The 19480-nt window shown below is 67.0% G+C and overlaps 1 protein-coding gene across 3 annotated transcripts in view; it reads left to right on the forward strand.

Moving 5' to 3' along the window:
* The window catches only part of DNAH2 (dynein axonemal heavy chain 2), a 73777-nt gene extending 54459 nt beyond the window's left edge, over positions 1-19318 (forward strand). For all 3 annotated transcript variants that reach the window (XM_038386057.2, XM_043503616.1, XM_043503617.1), the window contains 26 exons: positions 149-234; positions 613-743; positions 1017-1166; positions 1688-1855; positions 1932-2092; positions 2432-2571; positions 2907-3039; positions 3783-3922; positions 5275-5485; positions 5668-5784; positions 5913-6054; positions 6500-6669; positions 8931-9047; positions 9149-9313; positions 9709-9834; positions 10066-10214; positions 12731-12797; positions 13056-13206; positions 13461-13609; positions 13788-13921; positions 14302-14446; positions 14698-14897; positions 16626-16752; positions 17400-17586; positions 18058-18206; positions 18949-19318. In XM_038386057.2, the coding sequence (XP_038241985.1) occupies positions 149-234; positions 613-743; positions 1017-1166; positions 1688-1855; positions 1932-2092; positions 2432-2571; positions 2907-3039; positions 3783-3922; positions 5275-5485; positions 5668-5784; positions 5913-6054; positions 6500-6669; positions 8931-9047; positions 9149-9313; positions 9709-9834; positions 10066-10214; positions 12731-12797; positions 13056-13206; positions 13461-13609; positions 13788-13921; positions 14302-14446; positions 14698-14897; positions 16626-16752; positions 17400-17586; positions 18058-18206; positions 18949-19212 (3879 nt within the window). In that variant the 3' untranslated portion in view covers positions 19213-19318. The remainder of the gene's footprint in view (positions 1-148; positions 235-612; positions 744-1016; positions 1167-1687; positions 1856-1931; positions 2093-2431; positions 2572-2906; positions 3040-3782; positions 3923-5274; positions 5486-5667; positions 5785-5912; positions 6055-6499; positions 6670-8930; positions 9048-9148; positions 9314-9708; positions 9835-10065; positions 10215-12730; positions 12798-13055; positions 13207-13460; positions 13610-13787; positions 13922-14301; positions 14447-14697; positions 14898-16625; positions 16753-17399; positions 17587-18057; positions 18207-18948) is intronic.
* Positions 19319-19480: the final 162 nt, after the last annotated feature.

The following is a 19480-nucleotide window of genomic DNA, read 5'->3' on the forward strand; positions in this document are numbered from 1 at the left end:
TGTTTCCATTTGGGACTCCTTGGCCCAGGCAAGCAGCTGGGGGAGGGGTTGTCAGTTTCTCACCAAGACACACACGCCCCGCCCCCTGTCACTCACTATCCTGGTGGGGGTCCTGCGGCCGGTGGCTCAGGCTCTGCCCCTCGTACAGGTGTTCCAGGGCATGCTGCGGGCGCACAAGGACTTCCACGATACCAAGCCCAGCCTCACCCGCCTGTGGATTCACGAGTGCTTCAGGTACAGTTGCAGGGCTAGCTCAGCCCCCTGGGCACTGCCAGCCTGGTGCCACGGGCGTCTTCCCTCCCCCCACAGCCGGCCACGCTGCACCCCACCTCCAGCCCCTGGGCACTACCAGCCCGGTGCCACGGGCGTCTTCCCTCCCCCCACGGCCGGCCACGCTGCGCCCCACCTCCAGCACCCTAGGCCCTGCCAGCCCGGTGCCATGGGCGTCTTCCCTCCCCCCACGGCCAACCACACTGTGTGCCCCACCTCCAGCCCCTGTCCACTCAAGACACGGCGCACCCCCCTTTCCTCCCATGTGGAGCCTGGCCCCTCCCTGGTCCTGGGGGTGGGGGGTGACCCCCGGCGTGTGAGTCCAGCCCCCTCCCTCGGCAGGGTCTTCTCCGACCGCCTGGTGGACTCGGCCGACAAGGATGCCTTCATTGCCATCCTGAGCGAGAAGCTGGGCTCCTTCTTTGACCTGACCTTCCACAACATCTGTCCCAGCAAGCGCCCACCCATCTTCGGTGAGTGCCATGGGGTGCTGGGCCTGACGGGCAGGGGATGGGCGCCACATGCTTTGACTGTCACTGCCGAGCCCCCGCTCCTGGGTGGGGAGTGGGGGCTAGTGGTTAGAGTAGGGGGCCTGGGAGCCAGGACTCCTGGGTTCTCTCCCTGGCTCAGGGAGGGCAGTGGGTGTAGTTGTTAGAATGGGACTCAGGCCTGGCAGCCAGGACTCCCGCAGTCTAGGCTGGCCAGTGATCCAGGGGACACCGAACCTTCCTCTTTCCCGTGGGCAGGGGACTTCATGCGGGAGCCGCGGGTGTACGAGGACTTGGTGGACCTGTCGGCCCTGAAGCTGGAGATGCAGCGGGCGCTGGATGAGTACAACCAGACGCCCGGCGTGGTGCAGATGCATCTCGTGCTCTTCAGAGACGCCATCGAACACAGTGAGTGACGCGGGCCAGGGCAGGCAGTACCTCCCACACCGTGCCCCTGCCAGGCGCCTCCATGGCTCCCCCCAAGCCCTGCCAATGCCCCTCACTCCCGACCCACAGCCCCTGCCAGCCCGGCTCTGGCACCTGGCTCCAGATCAGAACCTCCTTGTCCCCTGAGTGAACCGACCCTGAACCCCACAATATCAAGCAGGCCGCCAATGCTTCCCCTCCCTGGGGGGAGTTGCATCTTTCCCACTTCCCAAACTGGGGAAACGGAGGCAAGCTGCTCAGGGCAGTGGTGGAACGGCGGATGGGACCCAGGAGTCCTTGCCCCTTGATCTTTGAGATCTCTCCGAGTTAAATCTTTATCCCACCTTGGGTGCCGGAGCTGACCGCAGCCTCCACTTTTGGTGGAGGAAAAATCCCAGCATGCAATGCAAGTCTTTTGCTCTCCATGAGACTACTGGGGTGGCCAGTCAGCTGCCCACTCCAGCCCCGGGGTGCCCCCTTCTGACCAGTGGCTCTCCCCGCAGTTACCCGGATCGTGCGGGTGATTGGCCAGCCACGCGGGAACATGCTGCTGGTAGGCATAGGGGGCAGTGGGCGCCAGAGCCTGGCACGCCTGGCCTCCTCCATCTGCGAGGACCAGACCTTCCAAATCGAGGTGACCAAGCACTACCACAAGCAGGAGTTCAGAGATGGTGAGTGCCCCCCTCACTCAGCCCCCCACATGGCTAGCCCCCCGGGAGCTGACGCTCTCCTGGCCTCTCCCCCCAGACATCAAGAAGCTGTACCGGCAGGCGGGGGTGGACCTGAAACCCACCACCTTTCTCTTCGTGGACACGCAGATCATGGACGACTCCTTCCTGGAGGACATCAACAACATCCTGAGCTCCGGGGAGGTGCCCAACCTCTACAAGGCCGACGAGTTTGAGGAGGTGCATGTGCGCGCCAGCTCTGGGCTGGGGGGCACCACAGGAAAGGGGCTGTCAGGGCCAAGGGGAGCAGCAGGGGTCTCCCTGCGACAGCTGTCCTGAAGGACCATTCTGTTGGTGCCCCTCACTCCCGACCCGCAGCCCCCTGCTAGCCCAGCCCTGGGCTTTGTCCCCTTTTCCCCAGAGGACCTGTCCCAATCCACCCCCGGCAGTGCGGAGCTGCGTGGCTGGTGCATGGGTGCTGATCACGGTGGCTGGAGGGGGTAGATGGGCCCGGGCCAGTTGTAGGGGGCAGGGCCCGGGACTCTGTGCCCAGCTGGAGACACTTCCCTTGTGTCTCAGATCCAGTCCGTGATCCTGGACGCGGCCCGAGCCGAGGGCATCCCCGAGACGGCCGACAGCCTCTTTGGCTACCTGATCGAGAGGGTGCGGAACAACCTGCACGTGGTGCTGTGCCTTAGCCCCATTGGGGACCCCTTCAGGTGAGGTGCCAGGAGCCACAGCGCCCCCTGGTGGGCAGCTCTGGAGTCGCCGGCAGCTGGGACTGAAAGGAGGGGAGCGGGGAGCACAACAAGGAGCCCACAACTGTGTGAGGGCAGGAGCTGGGGAGAGAGAAGGGGGCTGGGGTGACGGTGGGGTGGGAGCAAGGTAGAGATGGGAGAGGGAGTGGGGTAGAGATGGGGGGCGGGGTGGGAGAAGGGCAGGGATGGGAGCAGGGAAGAGATGGGGGCATGGTGGGAGGGGGCAGGGATGGGGGGCCCGATGGGAGGTTGGAAGAGGTGAGGGATGTGCTAAGCTCGGCTCCCCGTCCCCATAGGAACTGGATCCGTCAGTACCCGGCGCTGGTGAACTGCACCACCATTGACTGGTTCTCGGAGTGGCCGCGCCAGGCGCTGCTGGAGGTAGCGGAGAAGTACCTCGAGGGTGTGGACCTGGGGGGCCTGCCGGAGGTGAGAGCCGCAGCCTGGGCCCCCAGCCCCTGCTGGCCCAGCCAGAGCTGCCTGGCTGCACGCTGGGTGGGCTGGGGGGTAGGCCGGGGTGGGAGATCTGCCGGGGACAGTGCTGGGGGAGCCAGTGCTCAGAGTAAGTGCTGGGCACTACCTGGGGGAGACCCCCGTGAGCTGTCGGCCTGGTGTGGAGTCAAGGTCCCGGCCACATCCCAGCCCCGGGGTTCCCATTCCGCCTCCCAAACTCACCTGGCCTTGGAACCGGATCCAGGATTCTCCGGCTGTGAGCTGGTTACTGTGCCCCTCCCCAGAGCCAGCCGGCCGCCGCGCCACTCCCCAGAGCCACCATCACAGGTCACATCCCTCCCGAGAGTCAGCTGGCCACCCTCGCTGGAGCCAGAAGGCTGGCTGCACCCCTCCCAGGAGCTGCCTGTGCCACTCCCCAGAGCCGGCTGCTTGCCTGCACCCTCCCTGGAACTGGCCGTGCCCTTCCCCAGAGCTGGCCGCCCATCCACGCCCCCCTCCTGGAGGCAGGCAGCTGCCACCCCTCCCCGGAGCTGGCTGCCAGTCTGGGCCCCTCCCCGGAGCCACCCATGCCTCTCCCCAGAAGTGGCTGCATCTCTGTGCCCCGTGCAGACACATTGGTTACTGCAAAGCTGGTCCCTTCCCAGCTTCTTCCCTCAAGCGGAGAAGCAGGGCCCCTGTTGGCACCCCCTCCCCAGACCCGGCCCCGTCTGCTCCCCCAGATCCACAAGAAAGTGGCCAGGATCTTTGTGACCATGCACTGGTCCGTGGCCTCCTACTCGCAGAAGATGCTCCTGGAGCTGAGACGCCATAACTATGTCACCCCCACCAACTACCTGGAGCTGGTCTCGGGCTACAAGAAGTGAGTCCCTGCCACACGGTCCTGCGGGCTGGCCACTGGCAGACAGGCTGGGGAGCTGAGGGGCCGATCCTACCCTGGGAACCGAGGGGATCTGCCCAGACGCGGAGGGGTTTCCCTGGGTGCGGGGCAGTGGGAGCCGAGGGGATCTGGCCGGACGCGGAGGGGTTTCCCCAGGGGGCGGGTGTCCCGGAGTCCCCGGCCGATGCTCTGGAACTGCTCCCTACGAAGCCAGGCAGGACCCTGGGGAGTCTCCTTTCGGGGAGCAGCCTGTCAGCAGGACACACAGCTCACCCGGCTTCCCCCTTCCTGGGTCTGACCTCGGAGCATCCAGCCTCCTCTGCCCCTCCGTGCGCTTCCCACAGCGAGTCCACCCGGGCGGGGTCCTGGGGGGCCAGAGGGTCCTGCCCCCCAACTCCACAGTCAGACGGGACTCTCAGCCAGCCAGTAACACAGAAGGTTTATTAGATAACAGGAACACGGTCTAACACGGAGCTTGTAGGTGCAGAGAACAGGACCCCTCAGCCGGGTCCATTTTGGGGGGCAGTGAGTCAGACAACCACGTCTGGACTTCACTCCTCGTCCCCAGCCAGCCCCCAACTGAAACTCTCTCCAGCTCCCCCTCCTCTGGGCTTTGTCCCTTTCCGGGCCAGGAGGTCGCCTGATTCCTTTGTTCTCCAACCCTTTAGCTCTCACCTTGCAGGGGGGAAGGGCCCAGGCCATCAGTGGCCAGGAAACAGGGTGTCGGCCATTCTCTGTGTCCAGACCCCTGTACACACCTGCCCTCTAGAGCTCTGCAATGATCACCCCCTTATCCCACCTCCTAAGATACTTAAGAACTGTACAGGGGAAACTGAGGCACCCCCACACTATTCAGAGGAAACATTAAGAACAGTCCCGCTTCGTCACAGCGGGGCAGGGGGAGCTGAGGGGATGTGCCCAGACGCAGAGGGGGTCTCCCTGGGGGCGGGACAGGAGGAGCCGAGGGGATTTGGCCAGACACGGTGCGGTTCCCCCATGCTGAGGCCCAGAACTGGTGGGGAAAAGCGGGGGGGCAGGTTTCCCATGGCAAATGTAATTTCAGCCTCAGATTGAAATATTTTATCGCTGGGCTCTGCGGTGGCTCATGAGAGTTGTAGTTCGGGAGCGTTGTGCTCCCATCCTCCTCTCTAGGCCAGGCACCCCAGCCAGACCACATCTCCCATGAGGCATTGCTTTGTCCCCTCTTTGGGGGAGGAGGGGATGCATCAGAGGAGTCCCAGGTGCATCGTGGGGGCTGTAGTCCGGCAGAGAGCCCCACCCGGTGCTGCAGGGGGTGGCTCAGGCCGGAGGGCCCTGGGGCCGTCTCCCCGCAGGCTCCTGGCGGAGAAGCGCAAGGAGCTCTCGGACCAGGCCAACAAGCTGCGCAGTGGGCTCTCCAAGATCGACGAGACACGCCACAAGGTGGAGGTCATGTCGCTGGAGCTGGAGGACGCCAAGAAGAAGGTGGCGGAGTTCCAGAAGCAGTGCGAGGAGTACCTGGTCATCATCGTGCAGCAGAAGAGAGAGGCCGACGAGCAGCAGAAGGTGAGGGGGGGCTGGGCTCGGATCCGGGCACGGGCTGAGGGGTGCGGGGGGCCTGGATCCTGATGGACGGGAGGGGGTGGGACCCAGGGCTGGATCTGGATGCAGGGTGAGGGCACGGGGCAGGATGGGAGAATCGGCAAAGCCCCCACCCCACGGCTGCCCTGCCTGGCCCCTTTCCCCAGATGGTGGGTGCGAACAGCGAGAAGATCGCAGTGGAGGAAATCAAGTGCAAGATGCTGGCTGACAACGCCCAGAAGGACCTGGAGGAGGCGCTGCCCGCGCTGGAGGAGGCCATGAAGGTAACGGGCAAAGAGGCTGGGACCCCACTGCTCCAGCTCTGTGGGTGTTCTGCGGGTGGTGCCCCAGAGCCTCTGGCGGGGGGGCCCTTTCCCTCAGGCGCCTCCCGCACCTGCCTCCCTCCCCTCAGGCCCTGGAATCACTCAACAAGAAGGACATGACAGAGATCAAGTCCTACGGGCGCCCGCCCACGCTGGTGGAGACGGTGATGCAGGCCGTCATGATCCTGCGCGGCAACGAGCCAACCTGGGCCGAAGCCAAGAGGCAGCTGGGTGAGGAGTGGGGAGGGGCCGGGGCAGACGGGGGATTGAGGGGGAGGGGGCAGAACCAAGGGGTGGAGCCTGTGAGCAAGAGGGCAGTGGGTAGGGGGGAGGAAGTGGTGCAATAGGCGCTGCCAGCCGGGCGCTGGCTGGGGGCAGAGGCAGGGGCTGGTGAGGAGGTGGGCAGTGGGTGGGGCAGAGGAGGCGGCATGGGGCGCTGCGCTGGGGGGCCGAGGAGGTGGGCAGTGGGCAAGGTAGGCAGTAGATGGGGTGGGCACCGTGGGCACCCTCCCCTGCTTCTCCATCTGCAATGGCATCCCAGCAGCAGCCCCAAGGAGCGGGCAGCGCCCTGCCCTAGCACCCAGAGGGGCTGGCCCTTGCAGGTCAGTGCCAGGCAGGACGGGCCCAGGGTGTGCCAGTCCCTGGGCCCCGCCCCCTGATCCTGGTGCCCCCCCAGGCGAGGCCACATTCATCAAACAGCTGATCAACTTCGACAAGGACAACATCTCGGACAAGGTGCTGAAGAAGATCAGCGGGTACTGCTCCCAGCCCGACTTCCAGCCCGACATCATTGGGCGCGTCTCGCTTGCTGCCAAGTCCCTCTGCATGTGGGTGCGAGCCATGGAGGTGAGGGGGTGAGCGCCAGCCACGGGCAGGGGGAGGGAGCCATGGAGAGGAGGGGAGAAGCTGGGTACCAGCCATGGGCAGGGGGAGGGAACAGGCTGGGCACCAGCCATGGCAGCAGGAGGGATCCGGGGAGGGGAGGGGCTGGGCACCAGCCACGGGCAGGGGGAAGGAGCCATGGAGGGGAGGGGAGAGGCCGGGCACCAGCCACAGATGGGGGAGAGATCTGGGGAGGGGAGGGGCCGGGCACCAGCCATGGGCAGGGGAAGGGTCCGGGGAGGGGAGGAGCCAGGTACCAGCCATGGGCATGGGGAGGAAGCTGGGGAGGGGAGAGGAGGGACCGGGTGCCAGCCAGGGGGAGAGGAGGGGCTGGGCACTGGCCACGGGCAGGGGGAGGGAGCCGGGGAGGGGAGGGGCCAGCCATGGGAGGGGGCTGGTGAGGGCAGGGGCTGGGCACTGGCCATCGGCAGTGGGAGAGAGCCGTGGAGGGGAGGGGCTGGCCACAGGCAAGGGCAGGGGGAGGGGGCCAGTGAGGGGAGGGGCTGGGCCAGGCCTGGGGAGGGATCTCAGTATTCTTGCCAGCAAGTTGAAGAAGTCTGGGCTGGATGAATGGACTGTAGCGGGGGTAGAAGCTGGCTAGGTCGTCGGGCTCAACGGGGGATGATCAACGGCTCCATGTCTCGTTGGGAGCCGGTATCAAGTGGAGAGCCCCAGGGGTCGGTCCTGGGGCTGGTTTTGTTCAATATCACAGACTCATCAAAGATCAGGGTCGGAAGGGACCTCAGGAGGTGTCTAGTCCAACCCCCTGCTCAAAGAAGGACCAACCCCAACTAAATCATCCCAGCCAGGGCTTTGTCAAGCCTGACCTTAAAAACCTCTAAGGAGGGAGATTCCACCCCCCCCCCAGGGAACCCATTCCAGTGCTTCACCACTCTCCTCGTGAAATAGTGTTTCCTAATATCCAACCTAGACCTCCCCCACTGCAACGGTCCCTAGTCTGTAGCAGTGCTTATCTTCATTAATGATCTGGAGGATGGTGTGAATTGCACCCTCTGCAAGTTCACAGATGACACTGAACTGGGAGGAGAGGTAGACACGCCGGAGGGTAGGGATAGGATACAGAGGGCCCTAGACAAATTAGAGGATTGAGCCAAAAGAAATCTGATGAGGTTCAACAAGAACAAGTGCAGCGTCCTGCACTCAGGACGGAGGAATCCCAGGCACCGCTACAGACTAGGGACCGAACGGCTCGGCAGCAGTTCTGCAGAAAAGGACCTGGCATTACAGTGGACGAGAAGCTGGCTAGGAGTCAGCAGTGTGCCCTTGTTGCCAAGAAGGCCAACGGCATTTTGGGCTGTATAAGTAGGGGCATTGCCAGCAGATCGAGGGACGTGATCGTTCCCCTCTATTCGGCACTGGTGAGGCCTCATCTGGAGTACTGCGTCCAGTTTGGGGCCCCACACTACAAGAACGATGTGGAAAAATTGGAAAGAGTCCAGCGGAGGGCAACGAAAATGATCAGGGGGCTGGGGCACAGGACTTATGAGGAGAGGCTGGAGGAACTGGGGTTATTTAGTCTGCAGAAGAGAAGAGTGAGGGGGGGTTGATCGCAGCCTTCAACTACCTGAAAGGGGGTTCCAAAGAGGATGGAGCTCGGCTGATCTCAGTGGTGGCAGATGACAGAACAAGGAGCAATGGTCTCACGTTGCAGTGTGCGGGGGTCTAGGTTGGATATTAGGAAACGCTATTTCACGAGGAGAGTGGTGAACCCCAATGGGTTCCCTAGGGAGGTGGCGGAATCTCCTTCCTTAGAGGTTTTTAAGGCCCGGCTTGACCCCCGGCTGGGATGATTTAATTGGGGTTGGTCCTTCTTTGAGCAGGAGGTTGGACTAGACATCTCCTGAGGTCCCTTCCGACCCTGATCTTCAATGAGTCTATGATCTGGGGAAGGGAGGGGCCGGGCACCAGCCATGGGCAGGGAGAGGGAGCTGGGAAGGTGGCAGGAGAGGAGTGCCAGGCTGAGGGCAGGCCGGTGGGAGGTGCCATGCTCGGGGAGAGGAGTGCCAGGCTGGCAAGGGGTCGGCAGGATGATGAGTGTGAGTGAAAACTGAAGACAAGAAGGAGAAAGAGAAACAAATGTCAGGTTCTATCCCGGCTCTGGCAGGGGAGTGGGGGCTGGTGGTTAGAGCTGGGGGGGCAGGACTCTGGGGTTCCCTCTCCGGGCAGTGCTGTGCAGGGGGTCACCGTTGGCTGTCCCCCCACAGATGTATGGCCGGATTTACCGGGTGGTGGAGCCCAAGCGCGCCCGCATGGACGCTGCCATGGCCCAGCTGGCTGAGAAGCAGGCGTCGCAGGCTGAAGCGCAGGAGAAGTTGCGTGAGGTCTGTGTGCCTGGGGGGAGGTTGGGGGGAGACGCCGGGCTTGCTACGGCTCGGTCCTGCCCCAGTGCAGCGCTGGAGGGCTCACGGCTCTGCCCCCCCAGGTGGCGGAGAAGCTGGAGCGGCTGAAGCAGGAGTACGAGGAGAAGCTGGCGCAGAAGGAGGACCTGCACAAGCGCTCCGAGGAGATGGAGATCAAGCTGGACCGTGCCGATAAGCTGGTGTCGGGGCTGGCGGGGGAGAAGGCGCGCTGGGAGGAGACGGTGCAGGTGGGTGAGCCGCAGGAGGCTGGGGGGGGACAGGGATCCCAACGGGGGGGATCTGGGGCCGGGAACAGCGATGCCATAGCCAGGCTGGGGTGGGGGCAGGGATCCCAGTGGGGGTGGGGGGATCTGGAGGTAGGGGCTTGGGCAGGGAGCAGCCAAGCCACGGGGTGGGGATCTGGGAGGCGGGGATCCCAGGGTGGGGGGGCTACAGGAATCTCACCGGGGGATCTGTGGGGCTGCAGGGATCCCAGGGGGTGGGATCTGGGAGGTGAGGATCCTGGGGTGGGAGTGGAGGCAGGGATCCCAGTGGGCGGGATCTGGGAGGCGGGGGTCCCATGAGGGGCAGTGGGGACAGGGATCCCGGCAGTTCGGGGGTCTCAGCCTGGCTCTCTCGGCAGGGGCTGGAGGAGGACCTGGGCTACGTGGTGGGCGACTGCCTGCTGGCCGCCGCCTTCCTGTCCTACATGGGGCCCTTCCTGTCCGGCTACCGCGACGAGATCGTCTCGGACATCTGGATGAAGCAGGTGTCTGGCACCCACGGGCCCTGGGCACGGCACCCCTGAGCACTCGGCCCTCGGAGCCCCGGCTGCCACCAGCCCCAGCTGCCACATACCCCGCCTGGTGCTCTCCCTGGCCCCACACGGCCCGAGGCTCCGGGAGGCAGGCGGGGTCACTGGCTCCGTGCGCTTGCCCATTAGCCCAGCGCCAGGGCGCAGCTGGGGTCGGGCAGGTGACCCTGTGCTCTGTGCCCACAGATCCGGGAGCTGCAGGTGCCCTGCTCGCCTCGGTTCACCTTCGACAGCTTCCTCTGCAACCCCACCATCGTGCGCACCTGGAACCTGCAGGGGCTGCCCTCCGACGCCTTCTCCACCGAGAACGGGCTCATCGTCACCCGCGGCAACCGGTGAGGGGCCGGGCCGGAGAGCGCCCCCTAGGCATGGGCTGCCTGGCCTGCCCCCCTCCAAACCTGCCCACCCTGCGTCCTGCGCCCGACGAGCCTGCCCTCTGTGCCTTTCCAACCTGCCCATCCTGCCTCCTGCATCCCGCGGGCCTGCCCCCCCCACCCGGCCTGCCCTCCTGCCTCCTGCCCCCCACGGGCATGCCCCCCTCCAACCCGGCCTGCACATCCTGCCTCCTGCATCCTGCGGGCATGCCCCCCTCCAACCCGGCCTGCCCATCCTGCCTCCTGCATCCGGCATGCCCCCCTCCAACCCGGCCTGCACATCCTGCCTCCTGCATCCCGCGGGCCTGCCTCCCTCCCACCCGGCCTGCCTCCTGCATCCCGCGGGCCTGCCCCCCTCTAACCCGGCCTGCCGCCTGCCCCCCCCCACCCGGCCTGCCCTCCTGCCTCCTGCCCCCCACGGGCATGCCCCCCTCCAACCCGGCCTGCACATCCTGCCTCCTGCATCCTGCGGGCCTGCCCCCCCCCACCCGGCCTGCCCATCCTGCCTCCTGCCCCCCGCGGGCATGCCCCCCTCCAACCCAGCCTGCACATCCTGCCTCCTGCATCCGGCATGCCCCCCTCCAACCTGGCCTGCACATCCTGCCTCCTGCATCCCGCGGGCCTGCCTCCCTCCCACCCGGCCTGCCTCCTGCCCCCCGCGGGCATGCCCCCCTCCAACCCGGCCTGCACATCCTGCCTCCTGCATCCCGCGGGCCTGCCTCCTGCATCCCGCGGGCCTGCCCATCCTGCCTCCTGCCCCCCGCGGGCATGCCCCCCTCCAACCCGGCCTGCACATCCTGCCTCCTGCATCCGGCATGCCCCCCTCCAACCCGGCCTGCACATCCTGCCTCCTGCATCCCGCGGGCCTGCCTCCCTCCCACCCGGCCTGCCTCCTGCCCCCCGCGGGCATGCCCCCCTCCAACCCGGCCTGCACATCCTGCCTCCTGCATCCTGCGGGCCTGCCCCCCCCCACCCGGCCTGCCCATCCTGCCTCCTGCCCCCCGCGGGCATGCCCCCCTCCAACCCGGCCTGCACATCCTGCCTCCTGCATCCGGCATGCCCCCCTCCAACCCGGCCTGCACATCCTGCATCCCGCGGGCCTGCCTCCCTCCCACCCGGCCTGCCTCCTGCCCCCCGCGGGCATGCCCCCCTCCAACCCGGCCTGCACATCCTGCCTCCTGCATCCCGCGGGCCTGCCTCCCTCCCACCCGGCCTGCCCATCCTGCCTCCTGCCCCCCGCGGGCATGCCCCCCTCCAACCCGGCCTGCACATCCTGCCTCCTGCATCCGGCATGCCCCCCTCCAACCCGGCCTGCACATCCTGCCTCCTGCATCCCGCGGGCCTGCCTCCCTCCCACCCGGCCTGCCTCCTGCCCCCCGCGGGCATGCCCCCCTCCAACCCGGCCTGCACATCCTGCCTCCTGCATCCTGCGGGCCTGCCCCCCCCCACCCGGCCTGCCCATCCTGCCTCCTGCCCCCCGCGGGCATGCCCCCCTCCAACCCGGCCTGCACATCCTGCCTCCTGCATCCGGCATGCCCCCCTCCAACCCGGCCTGCACATCCTGCATCCCGCGGGCCTGCCTCCCTCCCACCCGGCCTGCCTCCTGCCCCCCGCGGGCATGCCCCCCTCCAACCCGGCCTGCACATCCTGCCTCCTGCATCCCGCGGGCCTGCCTCCCTCCCACCCGGCCTGCCCATCCTGCCTCCTGCCCCCCGCGGGCATGCCCCCCTCCAACCCGGCCTGCACATCCTGCCTCCTGCATCCGGCATGCCCCCCTCCAACCCGGCCTGCACATCCTGCCTCCTGCATCCCGCGGGCCTGCCTCCCTCCCACCCGGCCTGCCTCCTGCCCCCCGCGGGCATGCCCCCCTCCAACCCGGCCTGCACATCCTGCCTCCTGCATCCTGCGGGCCTGCCCCCCCCCCACCCGGCCTGCCCATCCTGCCTCCTGCCCCCCGCGGGCATGCCCCCCTCCAACCCGGCCTGCACATCCTGCCTCCTGCATCCGGCATGCCCCCCTCCAACCCGGCCTGCACATCCTGCCTCCTGCATCCCGCGGGCCTGCCCCCCTCTAACCCGGCCTGCCGCCTGCCCCCCTCCCACCTGGCCTGCACATCCTGCCTCCTGCCCCTCACGGGCCTGCCCCCCTCCAACCCGGCCTGCCTCCTGCATTCCGCGGGCCTGCCCCCCTCCCACCTGGCCTGCACATCCTGCCTCCTGCCCCCCGTGGGCCTGCCCCCCTCCCACCCGGCCTGCCTCCTGCATCCCATGCGGCCACCTCTGGGGCGGGGCGGCTGGTGACACAGGGACCCCTCGCCTCGGGTGGGGCATGGCAGCCGTTTGCCCGGCATGCTGGCGGGCAGAGGGGCAGGTCAGGCCGGGAAGGGGGGTGAACACTGGGTGCTAGCTGGTGCTGAGATCCCGGCAGGAGGCGGGCCGGTTCTGAGCCCCATTGATCCGCCCCGTCCTCGTTGCCAGGTGGCCGCTGATGATCGACCCGCAGTGCCAGGCCTCCAAGTGGATCAAGAATATGGAGGCGGCCAAGGTGAGCCGCGGAGGCCGGGGGCTGGGGTCCCCTCACCTGAAGGGGCGGAGCTGATTGGAGCCACGCCCCCTACTAGGCCCCACCCATTTACAGCTGGTTCCCTGCTATGTATCCTCTGTGCTCTCCCCTGTGTCCGCTGCCTTCCCGGCTCCTTCTCTCCATCCTGTGCCCTCAGGGGCTGGCAGCTGGCGAGGGTTGTGGGGTAGAGGGTCCAGGAGGGGGCGCTGGCTGCTCACCCTGGCCTTGGCGCCCCCGCAGGGCCTGAAGATCATCGACCTGCAGATGGGCGACTACCTGCGGGTGCTGGAGCGCGCCGTGCAGTTTGGCTTGCCCGTGCTGCTGCAGAACGTGCAGGAGAAGCTGGACCCCTCGCTCGCCCCCATCCTCAACAAGTCCGTCACCAGAGTCGGTGAGCCAGGACTCCTGGGTTCTCTCCCCGCTGCTGGGAGGGGAGTGGGGCTGGGAGCCAGGACTCATGGCTTCTCTTCCCAGCTCTGGGAGGGGAGTGGGGTCTAGTGGTTAGAGCAGGGGGGCCTGGGAGCCAGGACTCCTGGGTTCTCTCCACGCCGCTGGGAGGGGAGTGGGGTCTGGTGGGTGCGGGGGCTGGCCCGGGACCCCTGGGCTACGCGGGGGGGGGCCCTGACTGCCCTTTGTGTGTGGCAGGCGGGCGCCTGCTGCTGCGGCTGGCAGACAAGGAGGTGGAGTACAGCCCCGAGTTCCGCTTCTACCTCACCACCAAGCTGTCGAACCCCCACTACACCCCGGAGACCTCTTCCCAGACCACCATCGTCAACTTCGCCGTAAAGGAGCAGGTGGGGCTGGGCCAGTTCCTGGGGGCATGGGCACTGATTCCTCCAGGGCTGGGGGGGTCACTGGGGAGTGGAGATGGGGAGCACGTGGGGGCTGGCTTGCTCCGGAGGGATGGGGGACGGGTCGGGGCGCCCAGCCTGCAGCAGCCCGGGCAGGCCCTGACGCCCCTCGTCTCAGCAGGGCTTGGAGGCCCAGCTGCTGGGCACCGTCGTGCGGAAGGAGCGGCCTGAGCTGGAGGAGCAGAAGGACTCGCTCGTGCTCAACATCGCGGCCGGCAAGCGCAAGCTGAAGGAGCTGGAGGACGAGATTCTGAGGTGGGGCTGGGGCGGGGCAGCTGGTGACCCGGGGACTCCTCGCCCAGCGTCGAGATGCGGCCATCTCTGGGGCGGGGCAGCTGGTTATCCAGGGACCCCTTGCCTGGCCCTGAGATGCAGCCACCTCTGGGGCGGGACTGCTGTTTATCCAGGGACCCCTTGCCCGGTGCAGAGAGGTGGCCATCTCTGCGGCAAGGTGGCTGGTTATCTAGGAGCCCCTTGCCCACTGCTGAGATTCGGCCCCGTGCCCCATTCCCTGGTGAACAGAAGGGTGATGTGTCTTAGGGGGCTCAGAGCAGGATTGGGGTGTGGCTGCCTTGGCAGGGGGACACCCCCTTGGCGGGAGCCTGCCAACCCTGGGCCGCCGCTCGTCCCCGCAGGCTGCTGAACGAAGCCACTGGCTCGCTGCTGGACGACATGCAGCTGGTGAACACCCTGCAGACCTCCAAGGTGACGGCCAGCGAGGTGACGGAGCAGCTGGAGACCAGCGAGACCACGGAGATCAAGATCGACACCGCCCGCGAGGTGAGGGGGGCTGGGGCAGCCTCGGTGCACCCCACGGGCTTCAGCCTGGCTCCCTGGCAACGCCGTCCAGGCCCAGCCCTGAATGGGGGCTGGCTCGGCAGGAGGGTCCGTCCGCACTGCGGTTAGACATCCGTGGCTGGCCCCTGCCGGTGGAGACATGCCGAGCCCCGGCAGGGCATGTGGGTGCGGCGTGGGCGCCCCGTGGGAGGCCCGCCCTAGGGCTGACGGGTGCCATGCTGCCCCCCCCCCAGGCCTACAGGCCCTGCGCCCAGAGAGCCTCCATCCTCTTCTTCGTGCTCAACGACATGGGCCGCATTGACCCCATGTACCAGTTCTCCCTGGACGCCTACATCGACCTCTTCAACGTGAGCATCCACAAGAGCCACCGCAGCTCCAAGCTGGAGGAGCGGATCCGCTACCTGAACGAGTACCACACCTACGCCGTGTACAGGTACGGGGGCCCCCCGCGCCGGGAACGGGTACCACACCTACGCCGTGTACAGGTACGGGGGCCCCCCGCGCCGGGAACGGGTACCACACCTACGCCGTGTACAGGTACGGGGGCCCCCCGCGCCGGGAACGGGTACCACACCTACGCCGTGTACAGGTACGGGGGCCTCCCGTGCCGGGAACGGGTACCACACCTATGCCGTGTACAGGTACGGGGGCCCCCGCGCCGGGAACGGGTACCACACCTATGCCGTGTACAGGTACGGGGGCCCCCGCGCCGGGAACGGGTACCACACCTACGCCATGTACAGGTACGGGGGCCTCCTGTGCCGGGAACGGGTACCACACCTATGCCGTGTACAGGTACGGGTCCCCCGCGCCGGGAACGGGTACCACACCTACGCCGTGTACAGGTACGGGGGCCCCCCGCGCCGGGAACGGGTACCACACCTATGCCGTGTACAGGTACGGGGGCCCCCGCGCCGGGAACGGGTACCACACCTATGCCGTGTACAGGTACGGGGGCCCCCGCGCCGGGAACGGGTACCACACCTATGCCGTGTACAGGTACGGGGGCCCCCGCGCCGGGAACGGGTACCACACCTACGCCGTGTACAGGTACGGGGGCCTCCCGTGCCGGGAACGGGTACCACACCTATGCCGTGTACAGGTACGGGTCCCCCGCGCCGGGAACGGGTACCACACCTAAGTTGTGTACAGGTACGGGGGCCCCCCGCGCAGGGAACGGGTACCACACCTACGCCGTGTACAGGTAAAGGGCCCCCCCGCGCCAGATACAGGTACCACACCTACGCCGTGTACAGGTACGGGGGCCCCCCCATGCTGGGAACGGGTACGGGACTCCCCCACTCCCCGGGTACGAGTACCCCCCACACGAGGTACGGGTACGGGACCCCCTCACACCGGGTACAGAGATCTGCTCCTACGCTGGGTACAGGTACGCCCCATCCCCTGCACCGGGGACAGGTACGGCCGCCCCCGCACACCAAGTATGGCTACAGGGAGCCCCCACATGCTGTGTACAGTTACAGAACCCCGCGCCGGGGACAGGGACCTCCCACACCAGGGACAGGTACAGGGAACCTCCCCACGCCATGTACAGGTACAGCTCCCCCCCCACCGCACCGGGTACAGGTACAGGACTCCCCCACGCCATGTACAGTTACGGGACCCCTCGTCGGTGTTGGGGACCTCCCACGCCGTGTACAGGTACGGGCCCCCGTGCCAGGGATAGGGACCTGCCACACCGGGGATGGGGACCTCTCAAGCTGTGTACAGGTACGGGGATCCTGCACACACCGTGTACAGATACGGGACCCCCTGCCCCGGTCAGGTACAGCTATGGGGACGCCATCCTACGCCAGGGATGGGGACCACCCCACAACAGGTTCAGGGACCCCCCACGCGGGGACAGGACCTCCCACGCCGGGTACAGGGATCCCCCATCCTACACGATGTAGAAGTACGGGGACCCCCCCATGCTGTGTACAGGTGCCAGGGCACAGGGATCTGCATCCCCATGCCCCCCCAGGCATGTGGGGGAGGGGAGAATGGACTCCAGCCTGGCAGGCTCTGCGGGGGCCCTGCGGCGTGTGCCCAAGGGGCATGGGGGAGGAGAGAACAGCCCTCAACTCTGTGGCACGTGCCCCGTGGGACCCCCAGGGATCCTGTCCCACTCCGTGGCTAGTGCCACCTGCTGTCTCTGCAGGTTCACCTGCCGCGGCCTGTTTGAGCGCCACAAGCTGCTCTTCAGCTTCCAGATGTGCGCCAAGATCCTGGAAACCTCAGGCAACCTCAAGATGGACGAGTACAACTTTTTCCTGCGGGGGGGCGTGGTGAGTGCGGGCAGCGAGCTGCCTTCCCACCAGGGGACACCCTCCTCCCTGAAATGCAGCTGTTAGAGTGCCCCCAGCACAGCTGCCACCAGCGAAGGGAGGGCTGACCCCAATGCCCCCGGGCAGCACTGGGGGTGCTGTGGGGCAGGGAGCGGGGCGGGGAGCTCACTAGGGGCCACTCTCCCCCAGCAGGCAGGACTGGCCCCAGGGCGGAGCTAGGGAGCGCTGTGGGACAGGGAGCGGGGCGGGGGGCTCAGCAGGGGGCGCTCTCCCCTGGCAGGCAGGGCGGTGCTAGGGGGCGCTGTGGGGCAGGGAGCTCAGCAGGGGGCGCTCTCCCCCGGCAGCCAGGGCTGGCCCCAGGTCGGCGCTAGGGGGCGCTGTGCTGCTGGAGGTGCCATTTTACAGTGAGCTCTAGCTCAGTGGTGCTGCCCCCCTGTGTTCAGTCCCTTCGCCAGGTGTGGCGGGAACCCTGGCATCCTGGCCGTATTTGCCTCCTAACCCCCTGGGGCTGGGGCGCGGCCCTGGCAGATGTTGCCTGGCCTCTGGCCGCCGTCGCTCTGCTGGGGCCCCCGGCACCCCTCTGGGTGAGTCTGATGGGCGTGGGGGGTCTCGCTCCGCCCGGTGCCCGACTCAGTTTCCCCCCACAGGTGCTGGACCGGGAGGGGCAGATGGACAACCCCTGCAGCAGCTGGCTGGCCGACACCTACTGGGACAACATCACCGAGCTGGACAAGCTCACCAACTTCCATGGCATCATGAACTCCTTCGAGCAGTACCCACGGGACTGGCACCTCTGGTACACCAGCGCCAAGCCTGAGAAGGCCCTGCTGCCAGGTCAGCCGCGGGCACGGGAGCCGGGACTCCTGGGTTCTCTCCCCGGTGCTGGGAGGGGAGTGGGGGCTGGTGGGTTAGAGTGGTGGGGGCTGGGAGCCAGGACTCCTGGGTCCCCTCCCTGGCTCTGGGAGGGGAGTGGGGGCTGGTGGGTTAGAGTGGTGGGGGCTGGGAGCCAGGACTCCTGGGTTCTCTCCCCAGCTCTGGCCAGGTAAGTCCAGAACAGCGATAAGGAAACCAGGTGGTTTCCTCTCTGCCTCCTGCTGGTGCTCTGCATGGTGCCGCGTGCCCAGTGATGATGCCAGGCGGGGGCAGTGGGGGGGGGTGCCATGGCTATCTCCCCACTGTCTCCTGGCTCCCTCAGACTCCTCAGCAACCCCCCAACAGCACGATGCCCTGGGTAGACCCCTGAGCATGGGGCTGCCCCACCAGTGACCCGCCATCAGCCTCCCCTCCCCGTGTCGCCCCCTGCAGGCGAGTGGGAGAACTCCTGCAACCAGATGCAGAGGATGCTGGTGGTGCGGTCCCTGCGGCCGGACCGCGTGACCTTCTGCGTCACGTACTTCATCATCTCCAACCTGGGCTCCCAGTTCATCGAGCCGCCCGTGCTCAACATGAAGTCGGTGAGTGGGCGGGGGGGGGCGCTCCCCCTCCCTGGGCGAAGGGATCGGCCAGCAGCAGACAGATGTGGGAGCCTGCGGAACTCCCTGCCACTGGATGCCTTTACATGGGACTCCAGGATCCCCTTTAAGACATGTGCCGGGATCAGGACAGTGAAACCATTGTCCTGGGCCCTCCTGGCTCCCCAAGAGGACCCCTCCCTGACCCACACCATGACACAACAGGCCCCGGCTGTTCCTCAGGGATATCTGGTGCAGGCAACAACTGGAGGCAGGATCCCAGTCTGCATGGACCCAAAGGTCTGATCCAGGGGGGCAGGGAGGAGGCAGGACGCTGGGGAGATGGACCCAAGGGTCCGATCCAGGGGGGCAGGGAGGAGGCGGGATGCTGGGGTAGATGGACCCAAGGGGCTGATCCAGGGGGGCAGGGAGGAGGCAGGACGCTGGGGAGATGGACCCAAGGGTCCGATCCAGGGGGGCAGGGAGGAGGCGGGACGCTGGGGTAGATGGACCCAAGGGGCTGATCCAGGGGGGCAGGGAGGAGGCGGGACGCTGGGGTAGATGGACCCAAGGGGCTGATCCAGGGGGGCAGGGAGGAGGCGGGATACTGGGGTAGATGGGCCCTTGTGGCCCCACAAACTGGCCTTCCACCCTGCCACCCCCGCCTTCCCCCACTCCAGCATACGGGGCAGCCAGGATTCCTGCCCCCCCTATGGAGCATACAGCTTCCCTCCCCCGGCTGCAGGTGGTGGAGGACTCCACGCCCCGGACCCCCCTGATCTTCGTGCTGTCCCCCGGCGTGGACCCCACCTCCTCACTGCTGCAGCTGGCCGAGCAGTCGGGCATGGCCCAGCGCTTCCATGCTCTGTCGCTGGGGCAGGGCCAGTCCCCCATTGCCACCCACATGATCCAGGAGGGGGTCCGGGACGGTGAGTGTGCCATATCCCCTCTACTGCCAGCAGCTCCAGGGGATCCTGGTGTTACAGGGTGGCAGCGCCCCTCTGGGTGAACGGGGTGCCAGGCCACAGGAGCCTCTGCTGCCATCTGACACACACATCCACAATCACACAGTGCCCACCCCAGGACTGACACGGTCCCAGCTTGACACACACACGCCCCCCACTGCCTCAAACGCACAAGTCCCCCGTCGCACGCGCTCCCTGCCACCCCCAGAGCCTCCCATGGCAGATGCCAGGGGTTGCTACCGAAGGTGCGGACCAGGGGACCCCCTGCCCGAGGCTCTGTCAGGGCCTGATGGTCTGTCACGTCCGCTGGCC

This window comes from Dermochelys coriacea, chromosome 28 (assembly GCF_009764565.3).
Source record: "Dermochelys coriacea isolate rDerCor1 chromosome 28, rDerCor1.pri.v4, whole genome shotgun sequence".
Lineage (NCBI taxonomy): Eukaryota > Metazoa > Chordata > Testudines > Dermochelyidae > Dermochelys > Dermochelys coriacea.